This window comes from Anabas testudineus, chromosome 15 (assembly GCF_900324465.2).
Source record: "Anabas testudineus chromosome 15, fAnaTes1.2, whole genome shotgun sequence".
Classification (NCBI taxonomy): Eukaryota; Metazoa; Chordata; class Actinopteri; order Anabantiformes; family Anabantidae; genus Anabas; species Anabas testudineus.
In genome coordinates, this window is record NC_046624.1 from 10542968 (window position 1) to 10559654 (window position 16687).

General features: G+C 41.2%; 2 protein-coding genes across 2 annotated transcripts; both read left to right on the forward strand.

Annotated features, from left to right (window-relative positions):
- The first annotated feature begins 1616 nt into the window (after nucleotides 1–1616).
- nkx2.3 (NK2 homeobox 3) lies at nucleotides 1617–4433 on the forward strand. The gene is made up of 2 exons (XM_026355754.1): nucleotides 1617–2302; nucleotides 3251–4433. The coding sequence occupies exons 1-2, from the start codon at nucleotides 1912–1914 to the stop codon at nucleotides 3901–3903; spliced, it is 1044 nt and encodes a 347-aa protein (XP_026211539.1). The 5' UTR covers nucleotides 1617–1911; the 3' UTR covers nucleotides 3904–4433.
- Nucleotides 4434–7367: 2934 nt separating this feature from the next.
- Nucleotides 7368–10085, forward strand: nkx3.3 (NK3 homeobox 3). Its single transcript, XM_026354003.1, has 2 exons — nucleotides 7368–7761; nucleotides 8162–10085. Exons 1-2 carry the CDS (start codon nucleotides 7527–7529, stop codon nucleotides 8635–8637), a joined length of 711 nt encoding a protein of 236 aa, XP_026209788.1. The 5' UTR covers nucleotides 7368–7526; the 3' UTR covers nucleotides 8638–10085.
- The last annotated feature ends 6602 nt before the right edge of the window (nucleotides 10086–16687 follow it).

Below are 16687 nucleotides of genomic sequence, written 5' to 3' on the forward strand. Positions count from 1 at the left end.
TAGGTCCTATACATTTTTTTTTCATTTAGTTTTCAACCCCTCTCTGTTTTGTGTCCGATCCTGTCCCGTGGGCCTGCCCCCAGCCAGCTTATCACGGTGATCCTGAGATGAAGATGATGGATTCATTCAGCACTGCAGCTTCTTGACACTAACTGCGAGCCTGGGTTTTGTTACAGGCAGGAAACAGACTCTTCCGCCCCGTAAACACGCTTCTCTGCTTGGCCACTTTCAGGGCTGCCGGTGGCACGCGAAGACCGCTGGTGATGGTCAGCTGAGGCTTCGTGTGTGTTTGGGGTTGAAAAGATAATCACTCCATTAGCCGCGTCTCCTGGCTGTGACGCATTAAACTGACACGACTGCAGGTTTCATGTTTAGTTCATAAATAACAGGTAATAATAACAGTTTGCACCCAAACTATTACATTTATTTCTATAATGTTATTTCTGTTTTTGCTGGTTCTTTTTAATTAATCACTGCTGGATAAGTATTTGCTACAGAAACTGTGTTTTGGAGCTTTTTATGAGTCAGACATAAACTCGCGCAAAAAAGACCTTTAACACTGGAAAAAGTATTAGTTCCAGATATTAAGACAGCACTTAAATAACTTAACTTAGGCTGTGTCCGTGCAACTAAACCTCCTTCCATTTCTGTACATTTGAACCAGCTGAAGTCTTGAGTTCAGTAGTGCCCATTTTATCCGCAGCACAGTCCCTTTCCCTGTTTTCCCACTACACTTAAATGGACCATTTTAAATACATAGATCTTCAGAAGAGGGGAAGACTCCATCTTAATCTAAACAGCGCCTCGTTGTCGGCGTGTTCTCATTTTCTTTCCACACGGTTTAAGAGCCACGGGCCTTCAGACAGACAGTCCACAATAGGACAGAGGCCCTTTGGGACACATTGTAAAATAAATTAATTAAATTAATAAGATACACCGAGAATAGTTATTATTATGATGATGATGATTATTATTATAATTATTATTATTAGTAGTAGTAGTAGTACCAGTATGCGCGCACTGTTTACTGGGTTCTTCGTGTTTTTCCCTACTTGGGGTCATTTCCGCACACACACATCTGAACAGATCAGACCGTCTTGTTATATTTTATCCGTGGCCTTTTTCGGGAAAACGGACCTAACGTCAAGGGAAAAGCATCTTCGTGGCCAAATTTGGGTGGAAAATATGCCACAACTTTCTCAGGGTAAGAAGAAATAAATAAACGACGAATAACTACATTTATATTCTTCTTGCCAATTTGATCTTATTTCCCACAGCCATAAGATGTATTATCTTATCCGTGGACTGCCGAGACAGGAAATGGAGATATGCCTATCTAAATGGGAAAACTGGGATGTCTATGGACCATAAAGACAAAAAGATCTTTACATGGGAGAAACCTAATTCCCAATTTTGCTGTATAAACCATTCATTTATGCAAAGTTAAAACGGTGTGTGCTGCGTTTTCGTTCTAACTGTCAGGCCTATGTGCCTTTCTCACAACGCACAGAGAGAGAGAGAGAGAGAGAGAGAGAGAGAGAGAGAGAGAGAGAGGCTGACTTCTATCAATCCCTCCCCCGCTCCAGGACGTCACTGAATGGGAGAGAACAGCATCTTGGCTGACCCAGCTCTTTCTCTAGATAACTGAATTCAGCCAACCAAACAGGATCAATTTCTCTCTTAGGTTTCTCTCAGCCCGTCAGCCGCAGACACTCAGCCAAAGGAGAGGGATGTCACAGCTGAAAGAGAGCCAGTCGTCCTCGGTCTGCATGAAAAACAAGCAGTGCGTGACCATTCCTAACGCTTACGCACGGGGTATTTACTACTTTTACGCGCAGCACGGAGACAAGTTGGTCCCATTTTAAGCCAGCTGACTATTCGTTACCTGTCATTTCTCTTTTGGTGGTAACTATGTTTCCCAGCCCAGTCATAACGTCTTCCACCACGCCTTTTTCTGTGAAGGACATTTTGAAGTTGGAGCTGCAGCAACAGTCTCAGCAGCACCAGCTTCAGCTTTTCTCCTGCTTCGGTCTCTCAGGTGCGCTGTCACAACCGGGGGCTTTTCCACATAAATCGCTGCGCTCTCATTCACCCCCCTCCTGCATGTTGGCCGGCAGGGACAGTCCAAGTCCCGCAAGCTCCGGCCTCTCAGAGAGCGAGGAGAGGATGTCGTATCTCAACACAATGACGGCACCGGAGCGGCTGGCGGAGTCCAGTCTGCCGGTGGAGATGTTCAGCAACCACGCGCAAAACCACTCCACAGACCTCGGACTAGACACCGAGCAGGAGGACAAAGACAGCAGTGAGTTCACAATCTAATGACAAATATTGCATGTTCCTAAATACTAAAATTAACTGTAAAAGGAGAAACAAGTGGTCCTTACAATTTGAAACACTAGAAACAAATGTTGCGAAACAAAATGCAGCGAGTTTAGGCTTTTAATGTCCCTTTAATGGGAAAGAACTATCAAATGACGCCGTCCTCAGAAATCCACTGGATTAAATTGTGTTAATATAATAGGCTACTATCTAAATAAACAAATAAATATACTGTACAACCCTATTGCTTATTTTTCTATCATTTAGAACAATTCTACTGAACCTTTTCACAATGGATGCCTATAAAAGAAGTAGGCCTATTATACTGTACCATTCATTTGCTGCCAGAAATGTGATTGTTCTAGATAAAGCTTTCAGGTGTTTAAACGTTGTTTTCATCTGATTAATAGAGGCGGGTTTGTTTTTAAAACCTTCCTTAAAGTCGCTGTACTGAAATATACAACAGCACAATTTTAATTACAGATGAACAGTTGCTTAGATTTAGCTTTAGATTAAATGTGGATAAAAAAAATACATTAAAAAACAAACAAAAAAAAACAACTAAAAAAATCTCCATATGAAATTTATCTAACTTCAACTTTTATTTTGTACTTATAATTCTAATTTACTTCTAATTTAATGGAATAAGTGACAAATAGATCAACATTTCCGCCTAATGTAGCCGTTTAATTCCGTCCTATTTAAACCACTTTTTGATTTCTTTCCTGACCCTAAGCTATAACCTAATTCATTAAGTAAATAAAGAAAGGAATAATTCTTTTACATAAATATGTGAAACAATACGGCTTTCAAACAAATTGGTGTAATGAGATTCTATTTCTAATTAATAGAGTGTTGGACAAAAATTTAAAAAATAAAACTTCAACTTCGTTTTTTCTGATGTACCATTAAACGTCTCCTTTTCACGCAGAAAACTGCGGTGTGCTTCAGGCTGAGTGTGAGGATGCGGACTCGGAGAAGCCCGCAACCAAGCAGCAGAGGAGCAGGAGGAAACCCCGCGTCCTCTTCTCTCAGGCTCAGGTGTTCGAGCTGGAGCGGCGCTTCAAGCAGCAGCGTTACCTGTCCGCGCCGGAGAGGGAGCACCTGGCCACTTCGCTGAAGCTCACCTCCACCCAGGTCAAAATCTGGTTCCAGAACCGGCGATACAAATGCAAGAGGCAGCGACAGGACAAGACTCTGGAGATGGCAGGTCAACACCATCACCACCATCACCACCACCTCCCACCACCGCCTCCCAGAAGGGTGGCTGTGCCAGTGCTGGTCAGGGACGGGAGGCCTTGTCTGACTGGATCTCCAAATTATAACACTTCTTACCCAGTCGGAACTCCAAACCCGTACAGCTACAACGGGTATCCACCCTACAGCTACAGCAACTCGGGCTATACTAACTCTTATTCTTGTACTTATTCTAGTTTGCCTGCTCTTCCTCCTAGTAGCAGTAGTGCTAATGCGTTTATGAACATGAATTTAGGAAACCTCGGCTCACAATCGCAGAGCCAGGGACCCCAAGGACCAGTGGTCACACCCTGTCAAGGAACTCTGCAGGGCATCCGGGCATGGTAATGCAGCCTTTGCGGACAATAACCACTGGGAGAGATTCATTTTTTGGCGACTGAATGGGTTCAAACATGTAAATCTGGTCAAGTAGTGCGAAAGGAGCACAAGTACAGAACAAGCGCACAAGGACAGGACAATTAGATGTAACCCAAAGCAGCTTATGAGGAACAATATGACCAGTTACTTAAGTTACACAACATGTGCATTTTCCCTGAGCCATAATGTTTAACAAAACTATTAAAACCTGCTGTTGGATGAACGCTGCCGATGAGAAAAGACTGTGCGTAAAGTGGCCTGACGGGGTTCAAAATGACTGGAGCGCGTGACAACAAGAAGGAGAAATTTGACCTTTATCAATCAAAACGTTTTTATTCTTTCAGAGCAATTGGATTAATTGCAAAAATAGATGGAAAGTAAAGTGTGTAAAAAGGATGTTTTTACAGTCTGACTTTTATTCGGCCACAGGAGCATCTGTTGTTTTTACTCTTATACTAAGAGAAAAGGGCAAAACCGATTAGACCTAATTAAATTATCACTAATGACGAATTCAAAGTAACTGTATTGTACTGTGCTTTCTGTGCGTATGCGAGTGTGTGTGTGTGTGTGTGTGTGTGTGTGTGTGTGTGTGTGTAGATGTGTGTGTGTAAACACTACACATATAAATAATAAAATGATACATTATACAAACAGAGACGAGACGATTTCTGCTCATGTGTCCCAGCAGATGTCTCTGGATAGAAACGTTGATGAATTAATTCTGTGTGTTGAGCTGGATTTATTATTCCTCAAACATAGTCTATGTGTGGAGTTTCTCTTTTCCAAGCCAAACAACCTTTTTTTTTTTCCTGTGTGAAAGCTTGTAGAGTTTGGTCTGAGACAAGAAGCAGAAACAGGGAGAATTTAGAGGCTAGCTAGTGTCCGGTCAGGATTCGCAGATGGACATTAACCAGACAGCCAGCATCCTCGGGAACCACAGAGCGAATAAACTCACAGAGCTCTGAATGATAAATATTGTTGGAGAAAAATTGTCAGTGTTGATGCATGACTCTGTAATATGCATATCCTAATTTAAAACAAGGATTAGAATATACAGTGCAATATTCCCAATACAAAAATCATATATACAATACAATACACGTACATATATAATATTATATAATATACACAGAACAAATACTGTTTATTGATCAGATATTGAGATCAACCTCAACAATATTAATAAGAAGAAAAATGCTGGTTGTACTAAAACAGCCTGTCCGTGTTTTAATATTGACTTTATTATATAAATATTGTACAGCAAATTAAAGGCTGAGTCAGTCTAATGCATCAGCTGTGCAACGTGACCAACTTCAGGAAAATGACCATGTTTACTTTTATTATTTTGTCCATTTGCATCATAGGGTTGAAGTTGTATAAGTATCTATGTGATGCAGCACAATTTAAATTTTACCAGCAGCACACTGCAGCCAACAAAAGGATCACACACTCGAACCAACAGCTCTTATACAACTGGGAGAGATTGTATTGTAGTAATTCAGCATAGTGTTAAACTATTATTCTTAGAGTTTTAGAAAGCTGTATAATCGTATAATCTCTTATATTTACCCCCATTTCACTCACACCGGAAGGCAAATGCATGAACTCCTCTGGTTGGAGATGGACTTAAACACCTTCAGCTCCTGGGCATGGTGGGAGAGGCAGACACTATTAGTGGAGATGAATAGCAACGTAAACAAAGTGTTTGTCTCCTCTGATAGCCTCACTGGCCACTTCCCCTGACTACTGCACTGCCGGTAGGACATACCTGGTGTCAGCGCTAAGTGCTGCAGAGTCACTAGTGTAAATAGAGCTGGCGACAGGACGGCGATGCCTGAGGACGCGACCAGACCACGGTTGCCTTGACAGGCGCGGCGATCGCTATCTGGTGCTTCCAAAGATAGAAGCTCGGCTCATCGCTGCGCCAGGCGTGGAGTTTCCCAAAACAAACTCTCCAATGGCAACCACTCACGGAGCTCACAAAAGAACCAGGGCCCAAATATAGAGAAGAAAACGTGCGTGGAGGAGCTGGGATAAGGTTCTTCCCATTAAGGTGGCACTTTACCCGCCAACGTGGCATCAGGTGGATATGTACAAGACTAGAAAAGTGAAGGTTAGTCCAAATGAATTTATACCTAGTAGTATTCTGGTAATACTACAAACATATTTGTAGTCAGATGGGGATGATGTGCAGGTTGTAAAGATGTATAAATACAAATAAAGTGTTGAAAGCATCACGAATTCAGATTTAAATTAAAGTAAATATATTTAATTCCCCTTGTGCGTAACAGAAATGGTCCAAATCGTATAAAGGCTTACATTTGTCTAGATAAAGTAGTTGTCTACACAGATTAAATGGCTGCACATGCAGAGTTGCAACTAAGTTAAGGCGATTAATCCTCTATAATAAACTGTAAGATGGTTTTGCTGAATTAAAACGTTAAATTTTTTAATTATAGTGACGACGTCTCGCAGTTTGATCAACACGAGTGTAAAGTGAGCTACAAGTTGCGTGATTCTCATCCAGACATGTTTGAACATCCTGCTGGTTTGCGCTCTGTGGCAAACACACAGAGATTTCTCGGTTTAGTCGGAAAAAGAAAAACAAAACAACACGGAGGAGGCGATCACTTCATCTGTCATCGCGTCTCCTCGTTGAAGGATCGGTCTGCTGATTGTGTAACGCGCGTGTGACGGAGAGAGAACAGAAGGGGTTTTTTTTACGCATACTTTTACGCGCGTTTAACTTTTGGAAACCATCCACTATTCCCACAGGGCGGCGCTACTCACCTGTTAGAGCAAATAGTCTGGAAGTTGTGATCCGTTCCCACTGGCGTCTTCCATCACTGTCACTCAGCAAAGTCCGTGGCATAAAGTTTTTTTATTAACGAACATTATGATTTGATGACATCACAGCCTTCACCAAAACCTCACAACTGTAAAATCCACAGTGTATCCATGAAATTAAATAATCCTTAAATTCACCACTCTAAAGAGTTGAAAGTTAAATTCTATTAGCAATTAAATAACGGAAGTGAGAAAATGTATTTAATTGAATTAAAATTAGACCAATAATTTTAGAATCACGTAGAACTAAGTGGGGAATTAAAATCTAAATCAGAAATGTAAAAATAGTCAGATTTACGCAAAAGGTTGGTTTCTGAAAATTACAAGAATAGTTAAAAAAATTAATTAATAATGGGCCATTCTAATTATTCATGCATAAAGAGCTAGTACCTCTTTTTATAATTCTTTCTCTAAGACAAGGTAATAAAATGTTGATGAAATACCCCTTCTGCTAAATCAGTGGCCCTAGAAAACAGAGCACACACAGAGCTGGGCGGTGCGGAGGAGGGACCGGGCACAGAAAAGAGCCTATCAGAGCTCAAGTGGAGCTGCTGGGGAATATTGTAATAGACTTGACAGGTCCTGATGTAGCCTGTTTATTACCAGACCGGACTTACTTCACCGCAATTAAATTAGAGCAATTAAATGTAGGCGTGAAGGACTTTTGCTTTCTGCGGCTGATCCCTTGATGCCTCCTGCGAGTGTGAGGAAGAAGAAAAAAAAAAGCCCGTGCTCTTGTTTTAATCATGACATTAAGTTTTTCGTCCTTCTCCATTAAAGACATCCTCACCAGACGTGATGGAAAGACCGGCTTCAGGAGTTTGGAGGAGCTGTGCACCGGTGATCGTGGTGATGATCTGACTCATCAGGACGCGGAGGAGGATCGCATCCACCCGCACAGACTCTCTCCTGAGCTCAGGTTGTCTGTTGGAAACCTTCGCTCCGAGAGCTGCAGAGAGGAAGAGACGGATCACGGAGAAGGTGAGACGTTCACTTTTATTCTGCAGAAAGGAAGTTGTAAGATTCAAGTGCACGATCCTGTATTTGCTCTACACAAGATTCAGTATCACAATTTCAACACAGAGAGAAGTTGTCTTTCCGCTCTTGTAAAATGTGGTTTTAATTCACATGAGAACAATAATATGATGACACCAGTGGACGTTTCAGAAGGATTAAATGCACGTTTCTCATTATAAAGATACTTTCTCTGAACTTTAAGATCACCTGGCTTTCAGGTGATGTGTAAGCGACAGAAGAAGAAAAACTCCAAGTGATCAACATCAGCATCTCGTTGTAAACCTCTCGGCTCCAGTGGCCTTGTAGTTTTGACCCCTCTCCAGGGAGAAAACACGCTTATTCTCATTGTCCTTCTTTGTTGCAGATCAGCAGCCACACTGTGTGGGGTCGGATGAACAAGAGAAAGAGGTCCGTCTTTCATCCGACAAGCTCCAGTCCAGGTCCGGGACAAAGAAGCGGTCCAGGGCGGCCTTCTCTCACGCACAGGTCTACGAGCTGGAGCGCCGCTTCAACGCGCAGCGGTACCTTTCAGGGCCTGAACGGGCCGATCTCGCTGAAGCACTGAAGCTCACAGAGACCCAGGTTAAAATCTGGTTTCAGAACCGGAGATACAAAACCAAACGGCGACAGATGGCGGCCGAACTGGCGAAGTGCAGCTCACCAAAGAAAGTAGCTGTCAAAGTGCTGGTGAAGGACAATCAAAAGCAGTTCTGTCATGCGAATGGAGTAGTTCACTTCCCAGTGACTGGACCGCTGTACCAGAGCTACCAGTACCACCCCTATCTGCAGCACTACTACCAGCCGTGGAGCATGAGCACGTCGTGCAGAGGTCTGCTCTGAAGCCTCGGAGAACTTTGTTAGAAAGAGGTCGTTTTCTAGTTTTCTGGCCAGTCAGTGGATGGAGCGTCTGTTTTACTCTGAACAAACCTGTGTGGACACTTTTCTGAAGGCTTTCAAACGGATTGAACTTGTGCCGTTTTTCAGAAAATATACATGATAATATAATTATGGTCGTTGATTGTAACGTAGAATAGAAATCAGTTCAACATCCAACCACTTATTTTGAAGTAAAACATCACAAGCTGGACTGCTATTAGACATCTATTATTGTTATAATCAGAGGACATTAAATAGATTTTATATCCTGCGTTAGAGTGGGATTGGATTGTTACAGTGTGAAGAAATATATAAACAGCATTTCAGACCAGGTTTTGAGTGCTTTATGTTGAAATGATTCGCTGAATGATGAATGTTAAAACACGATTCAAACGTTTTTTCTTTGATCTACTGGAAAGTCTCTGAATCATTTTAACTTCTGCAGCTTTTATGTCACATTTGGACACAACTTTACATTCTCCTGCATGATCAATAAGAAATGTTGCTGCAACTTTAAAATCTGTAATTTAAGATTTAACTCCCTATATGACTATAGTTTGTAAAAGTGCCATAAGTTAAGTTTGGGTTTGTTAACACAATATTATATTATAATATTCTAGAAATACTCCTGCATCTGAGAGGATATAGCTGGATTTTATGAATGACATACAAAGTATTTCCAAACTATATCAATGCGATTACAGTAGTCACTTGAAATACAGTACAAGAGTCCATGATGATCTATATTTTGCTTTGTTCTCTTCCACACTAACAGTCTGTTTTAAGTGATCAGACAGAGCAGAAAGGAATCCTGACTTTATACAAACCAAATGAGAGAAAGTAGCTTATCCAGTCACACAACCGTCACGCTGACATTTTTAGTGGGTATTTATTGTATAACTGGGACATCTTTAGTGATTATGAAACACCTGCTGGAACACTCTTTATATGAGGTATATGAACCTGCAGTCACACAGAGAGCGTATGTGTGTGTGTGTGTGTGTGTGTATCTGGGCACAGACACCATCACAAAAACATTGCTCTTGTATACGTGTGTGTGGAAAGCGGCATGTAATGCAGACGACAACAAAACGATGGTATTGATTTTAGTATTACTCAAACTACCATGTGTTACTGACTCAAGCGAATGATATTTCCAAGGTGATTATTTATTGTTGTTTTTAAAAGGTGTGCTGTTTAAGTGTGTAAAGAATCCTGCGTAGGCCTACTGTCTGTGTGCTGCATGAGTCAGAGAGGGCCAATAGACCGTGGAGATGTTGCACCATCCAGCCGAGCTGCACAAGACAGCACCCATTAATCATGCCTTACTGAAGAGACTACACCCTCATCCCGAAAGAACATACACAATGGTCACACTTGATGGGAAAATAAAAACATTATTTTTAAATGAGGTGACTAGTACTTTGGCAAAGTCCTTAACTGATTGTACTGTCCGTTGGCAATAACTAGGCATACATGAAGCCAACAGGCTGCTAGGGGAGGGCTGAACACCATGTCGTCTTTAAGTACTGCTGATAAACAGATAAAAGATGGTTTGTATGTGGTTAGAAATATCTATATAAAGAAACACTTATACTGTATTTTAACATATTCAGTGAAACTACTCTGACAATAGAAAGTCTTAGTAGTAAGAGAGGACACTGTTTGCCAACAGCAGGTAGTGTTCTGTACCACATCATAAAAATATTATTATCACAACATCACAGTCTTAAAGAGGCTGTGACATCAAAGAAATGTGATCTAAAATAGGCACTTCAACTTCCCAAGCTGCTTTGGCGGACAGGAACACCATGTGCCCTACCTTGGCCCTCGCCCAAACCTCATTTGTCTCTTACATGAAAACACCACTTCAAGCTACTCTAAGTGGTTGGCATTGTACGCTGCAGGTATGAATAACACGTCTTCTCCACCAAGTCACCAGGGCACCATTACATTTAATTATGTTTTATTTACACAGGGTGGATTTCCTATTGAGGACCTATGACTAAGACTGCACAAAAGAAAAGGTAATGGTGTTGGACTGTGCACCAACGTATGCCATTTCTAAGAGCTCTGATTATTCATATTGTGTCTGTGAATAGTTGCTCTTGTAATTGCTGTCTACCGTGACAAGATAAGGGCTTCTTCTGCACCTAGTGTGGGACATCACATTAACGTGAGTTTCCACAAAGACCAAAGAAAGACCTTGAAAAGGAAAAGTGACTGCAATGATCTTGTTTTTAAATGTTTTTATAGAGAGGACACCTATCTTCACTTAAAATGTAAAATTACTTGTTATTTTTCTGTGTTCTGGACGTTATACTTTTCAAGTTCCGCTTAAATAAGCCAACATATTAGCCATAGTTAATATGTTGCATGCTTTAAATACAATCGAGTTATCCACTTTGTTTGACGTTCGACACCAAAATAGAATAGTTTGATAATAATAATAAAATGGAAATTGAATTTTTACTTTAGTATTTTCCTAAAGGCTTATTTCTCTAAACTTTGAGGTTGTTTAAAATTGGTAAATAATTGATTATTCATTCCCTCCAGATTTACTTTTTTTGTGATTAGATGCTATATAAATAAACTGTATTAAACTGAGACACTCACAAACAGAAATCATGGGCTAAAGTTTAAAAATAAGAAGTTGCAATAAAACTTTATTTTTTATTAGTTAATGGTATTGTTGTTCTGTCACTCCACTGTTGAGGTCAGTAATGAAATATCTCAACAGTCATTTGAAGATTTTACAAACACAATACATTCATGCTCATTAAAAAAAAAACAGAGTGATAGTCTGCTACATGGTGAGTGGTGAGTGAAGGAACCAGGGAGTGAAGATGGACACATCGTGTTCATTTAAGCTCAGCAACTGTGTATCTGAGTCCGTCACCTCCGTCCATTTATCACCGAGACTCAGCACTCAAACACATTGCTGGCGCAAAGGACAACCTGTCAAAATACAAAACGTGTGTTCTCTGTCTGTTGCTTAATTATCACTAAATCACTTTCATAGCCGTGTCACCTCTTTAACTGCCTTTTTGGCTGGGAATGTGCTCCAACCAGAAAGCCGCTGAGCCGCTGCACATTACTGTAGCCTATGTATAAATATGTAATGCTCAAGTATGTAAACATTTTGAGTTGTGCTTTATTTATGTGCATCTCCATGAGTAGGCTCATAAAGCAGAGGCAGAGAGAATGAAGGGAGCCAGGCGGTGGTGAAGCAGAACGTATTTGTCTGCCTCTTCTGAACCATTGTTGGCACCGGCTTCCACAATTAACAACACACAAATGGTAGATTTAAATAGAGCTTATTAATAACAGTGGAAACAGGTAATTTCCTGTTGTCTTTTATGTAGCTGCACATTTCTCAGTTGGGAGGAATGTGTTGAGGGTGGGGCTGAGGTACAGTGAGCAACACATGAATGACCTGTGTCCTCACCTAATCCATGCTTGGCTGCACTTTTAAGATAAAGATCTATTGATGGGACTTTCTCATGAACAGTAATTATAGATGCATTTCCGATACACCTGTTGTTACAAGAGCCTTGTTAATTTAAACAAAATCATCTTGGCTTTAAGACTTCTTCATAATGTGTACAGACTTAACACTCACACAAAAACAAGACTGGGAGAGGCCTCGAATTTGATGATTCTATCAGAAATAACTGTGACAACCGCTAAATGTTTTGTTTTGGAATAAAGATGGAGCAGTAGTGTGTGTTTTGATGGAGCAGTAGTGTGTGTTTTACTGCCATTAATGTGTTGCAGCAGACACAGGGCAGGACTCAGGAAGGAGAGAGGTCATGGTTAATACCACTGTTTAAAGACAGATCTGCTTCCCTTTGACCTGCTCTCTCTCTCTCTCTCTCACACACACACACACACACACACTCAAGCATGTGCATACTGCAAATAATCCCACCCAGAGGACTCTTCAGGCTTGTACCAGAAACTATTAGCAGATAACATCAGTGCATGCAGGAATGTAAACATTTACAGTAAAGCTATAAGACATCAACTCACCCAGAGGAAGACACATCCATCATACAGCAACCTCATCAGCACTTACAAGCCCTCTGGTTTCAAAAGGAATTAGCCATCACACCTTTGGGTGCAACCTGAAGTGATTCTGCTTAATCAGGCCCCTATTGTTCAGTTTGGGATGTTGGGAAGTTCACAGCTGGATGCTTACGCTTCAGTATAAAAAGGTACTTTAGCTTTAATAATGTTTGTTATTAATGTGATCATTTCACGAGGCTGGGCAGATGAGTAGATCCCATCCACGTGCATGTAAAGAAATGCAGCGACCCCAGGTCTGTGTTTGTAAGAGCGGGAGCAGGGGTCATGACGAGGATTAGAAAGGATAGAAAGATGAGCCCACCCAGAAAAAGAGCAGGCAGCACGGGTCCATACTGTGGTCCATACCGTGTGTGTGTGTGTGTGTGTGTGTGTTTATCTGTGGCAGCCTGCATGTACTTGAAGGCAGGTTAAGGAAAAGCACAAAGATAACACTCACGAGAAAGTGGAATGTAAGATTAAAAGCACACTATACTACTACACATCCTCTTTCCAAACATTTAATAACTGTATTTTTACTTCTTCATCGTGTGCCTCTAAGTGCACTGCTTTATATAAAACATAAAGTAAACAATAATTATTCAATTGAAACACACTTTTAAAACATTTGTCAAAAAAAGACACCACAGCTCCGGAAACCAGAGACCAAAAAAGTGTGTGCGTCTGCAGAAACAGTGTGTCTATCAGTTTTTGCGGGGTGAGCACTCTTTGAGCTCCACTGTCCATAGATGGACAGGAAGACATACAAGCTGCTACATTTCCTTCCTCTGACTCCTCTCCATGTCTCCCACACACATGCTCAGACAGACATACACTCCTCCAGAGCCAGTTGGAGGAATCCAAATGTTTTAATTAGCGCTGATAAACAAGAGACAAGGAGCGCATTGAGCAGCTCTGACACACAGTGAAACGTCTCTTATCGGCGGGCTGATAAAGAAACTACTCAGGCCCCACTTACGGCCTCTCAAACTTCCCTCCTCCTCTTCTCGTGGTCTACACCTCCTGTGAAGGAGAATCTCAGCGCTGCTGTGCGAAACAGAAAATATCAAAATGATCTTCACAACCTTTGAGCACTTTCCACTGTTCATTTTTACTTCATGCAGTTTGCACTAACTCTTACTTGGAGCTGTTGGATTTCCTCTCACACACCTCTAGCTTATAATCCCCAACTCGTGCAGTAATGTGCAACATACTCTGTCTTGCAGACACAATTTTCTCTTTTTTATACCACGGGAAAATATTTTACAAGGCTAGAGAACAAAGACTCAGAGCAGGAACTGTGTCCTAACCTTGAACCAAAGCTGTATCTCTGGAAGTCACACACACAAGCCCACGTACACACACAGTCTACCTGATACGCACCAAGTCATCTTCATACACACTAAAGAGAGAGATAAAATGTAAATTGGGCAGATATCCCCTGAAGCTGTGTGCCAGAGAAACAAAGTTCAGCACATATAACATATGTACAATCTTCACCTGGACTGTCCCAGTGTAGAACATAGTTAAGTGGATTATAATAAAACATATTTAAGTATCAACACTGATGAGAATGAATGGCCTCACTATAAATCACTGCTGATAATACCTGTCATTGAAGTTATTTCAGACAAGTGTGTAATGAAAACTTTTGAATTGTATGAATGCGTGCAGTGAATAAATGAATGGCTCACGGTTTTCACCAGACCAGTTTGTGCTGACTAGAGCTCGGAGGCATAACAGTTAAGCTTATTTGACAGGAAGGGAAGACAGCTTTCTTTTCAAGATCAAGTTCAAAGGGCAGGAGGCCTGTTTCTTCCTCAGTGTCCCTGACTGCACCTGTGTTGCTTCAGCACACACACACACACACACACACATGCAAGGAATCTTCTCCACCGTGCTGACAGACAACTTTAGTTTCGGACCCCAGTCATTTTATGAACTACGAGGTTGTCACACGTGCTTTGAGTGTGTGTGTGTGTGTGTGTGTGTGTGCATCTTAAGTTGCAGTTGTGGCTCTCTGAAGTGTGTGTAAGAAGATTTTATGACCTCGCTTACCTTTTGTCACAACATTTGAGACAGACGAGAGGGCAGAAGAGAGAAAGTGGTGGACACCTGCAATCATCCGTAACAATGCAGCAATTCACCAGCCGCAGCCAGTGCTTCACTCCCAAAGGCCCAAGGCATGATAAGTGTGTGTGTGTGTGTGTGTGTGCGAGTGTGTGTATGCCTTTTGCTTTGATCATGATGTCTAAATTTTAACACAGCCTTACTAACTCTTGCCTCTTTTAGCTCTCATGGTTTTTTTATCCTTACTTTTTCATCACATTGCACTTTGAATTTGACACACAATATGAAAATATCAGCTTCCCCGCTGTAAGGGTGTTATCCCCCTCGCTCCCTTTCTCCCCATTCTGGCCCATTAGCAATGGCATTTTACTATAAACACTTGGATTTATCGAGGAGCTTTCTATTCAGCGCAAGTCTTGCATGATATTCTCTTATTGCACGAGAAGTGAGACGGATCCTGTTTCAATCTCACATGCACGCGATAGCCACACACAAACATCTCCATGCTGTCCTGTGTCATCCGTCAGCTTCACATCATATTTTAATGCTCCTAATCAAAACAGCTGTTTCCTGTTCGGTTGCAGCTTTCTCCCACATCAGAAATGTTGTGAGTGCCAGAGCATGTGTGCGTATTAGTTTGTGTTTTAGTGATCATCTTCTATCTTTGGTGCTGGTAGGAAGAATTTCTCCTCCCCAACTTGTTCTCTTAAGTGATGACAGGAGCTATACATCCCCCAGATCTTAATTTTCCACAGCACAGTATTATGGGAGATGTTCAAGCCACAACTGGCACAGGAAGATGTGAATCTTTCTGTTATATTAGTCGTTTGACCAGCTGGAATTCACATTTTGCTATGCTTCATAATTCACTCTAATGCTGCCTTCTTTGGAGTTATGTCAGAGTATATGGTCATTAAACAGAGATTAAACAACCAGGCAGGAATGATTGTCCATACATATTAGAAACACTATGAATACACTGTTTTTACAAAATCTAAAACATGGTCAAGAGTAGACAGTGAGGCCAAGGGCAGTACCAGTCCTGTGGCAAAATTCTGTTTTAGTACTTTCAATAATTCCAATAATATGCGTACATAGTGCACAACCGTAAATATAATTATGTTCTGTAAGATTATAACTAAACTAACTAAACTCAGCCGATCATCCAGTCACAGCCCATTTTCTCTTAAGTGCATTTGTGGCACAAAGACAATAATTCAGCTTCACTTGAGCCAAAGGAAAGCCCACTTTTCTCAGAGAGATAATGTACATCAGGTTGCATAAACCATCATTAGCATCATGCTTGTAGTCAGTAATGAAAATCAAACATGATGAGAAACTGAGATAGCATTCAAGTCCTTGGTTAACTTGCTTGTTCACTGTTGAACAGTGTCAGGTTTGACAGATTATCAGTAAAAAAAAAAAAAAAAACCGAAACAAATTACAATAACCATACAAAATATATGCACCGACATGTTGGGTGTACTCTAACTAAACACTCTTGTCTCTCGTCTTACATTTAATCACCTGGCAGACACTTTTATCCAAAGCCTTCTTTTCGTCTTCTTTTGGCTTCTCTCCTTCCCTCAAACGTGCTCTATCTGTGCAGAGTGGGAGACGCTACAGCAGCCAGAAGGATTACAACAACAGCTTTTTTAACCAGCAGTACCCCCTTAGGAGCGTGAGATCACAACCTGTAGGTGTCTGTGTGTATCCCAGAGAGTTAGACGAAGTGCCTGTAATCACACCTCATCCATTAGCTGCTGGCAAGGGTGGAATAAAGTGGACATTAAGGCATAATTGTGTCTCACTCTGTAATTCATGCTGAGTGGTCCAGTCATAATTTGGCTTAATATATGGAGAGAGGTCTTACAAGAGA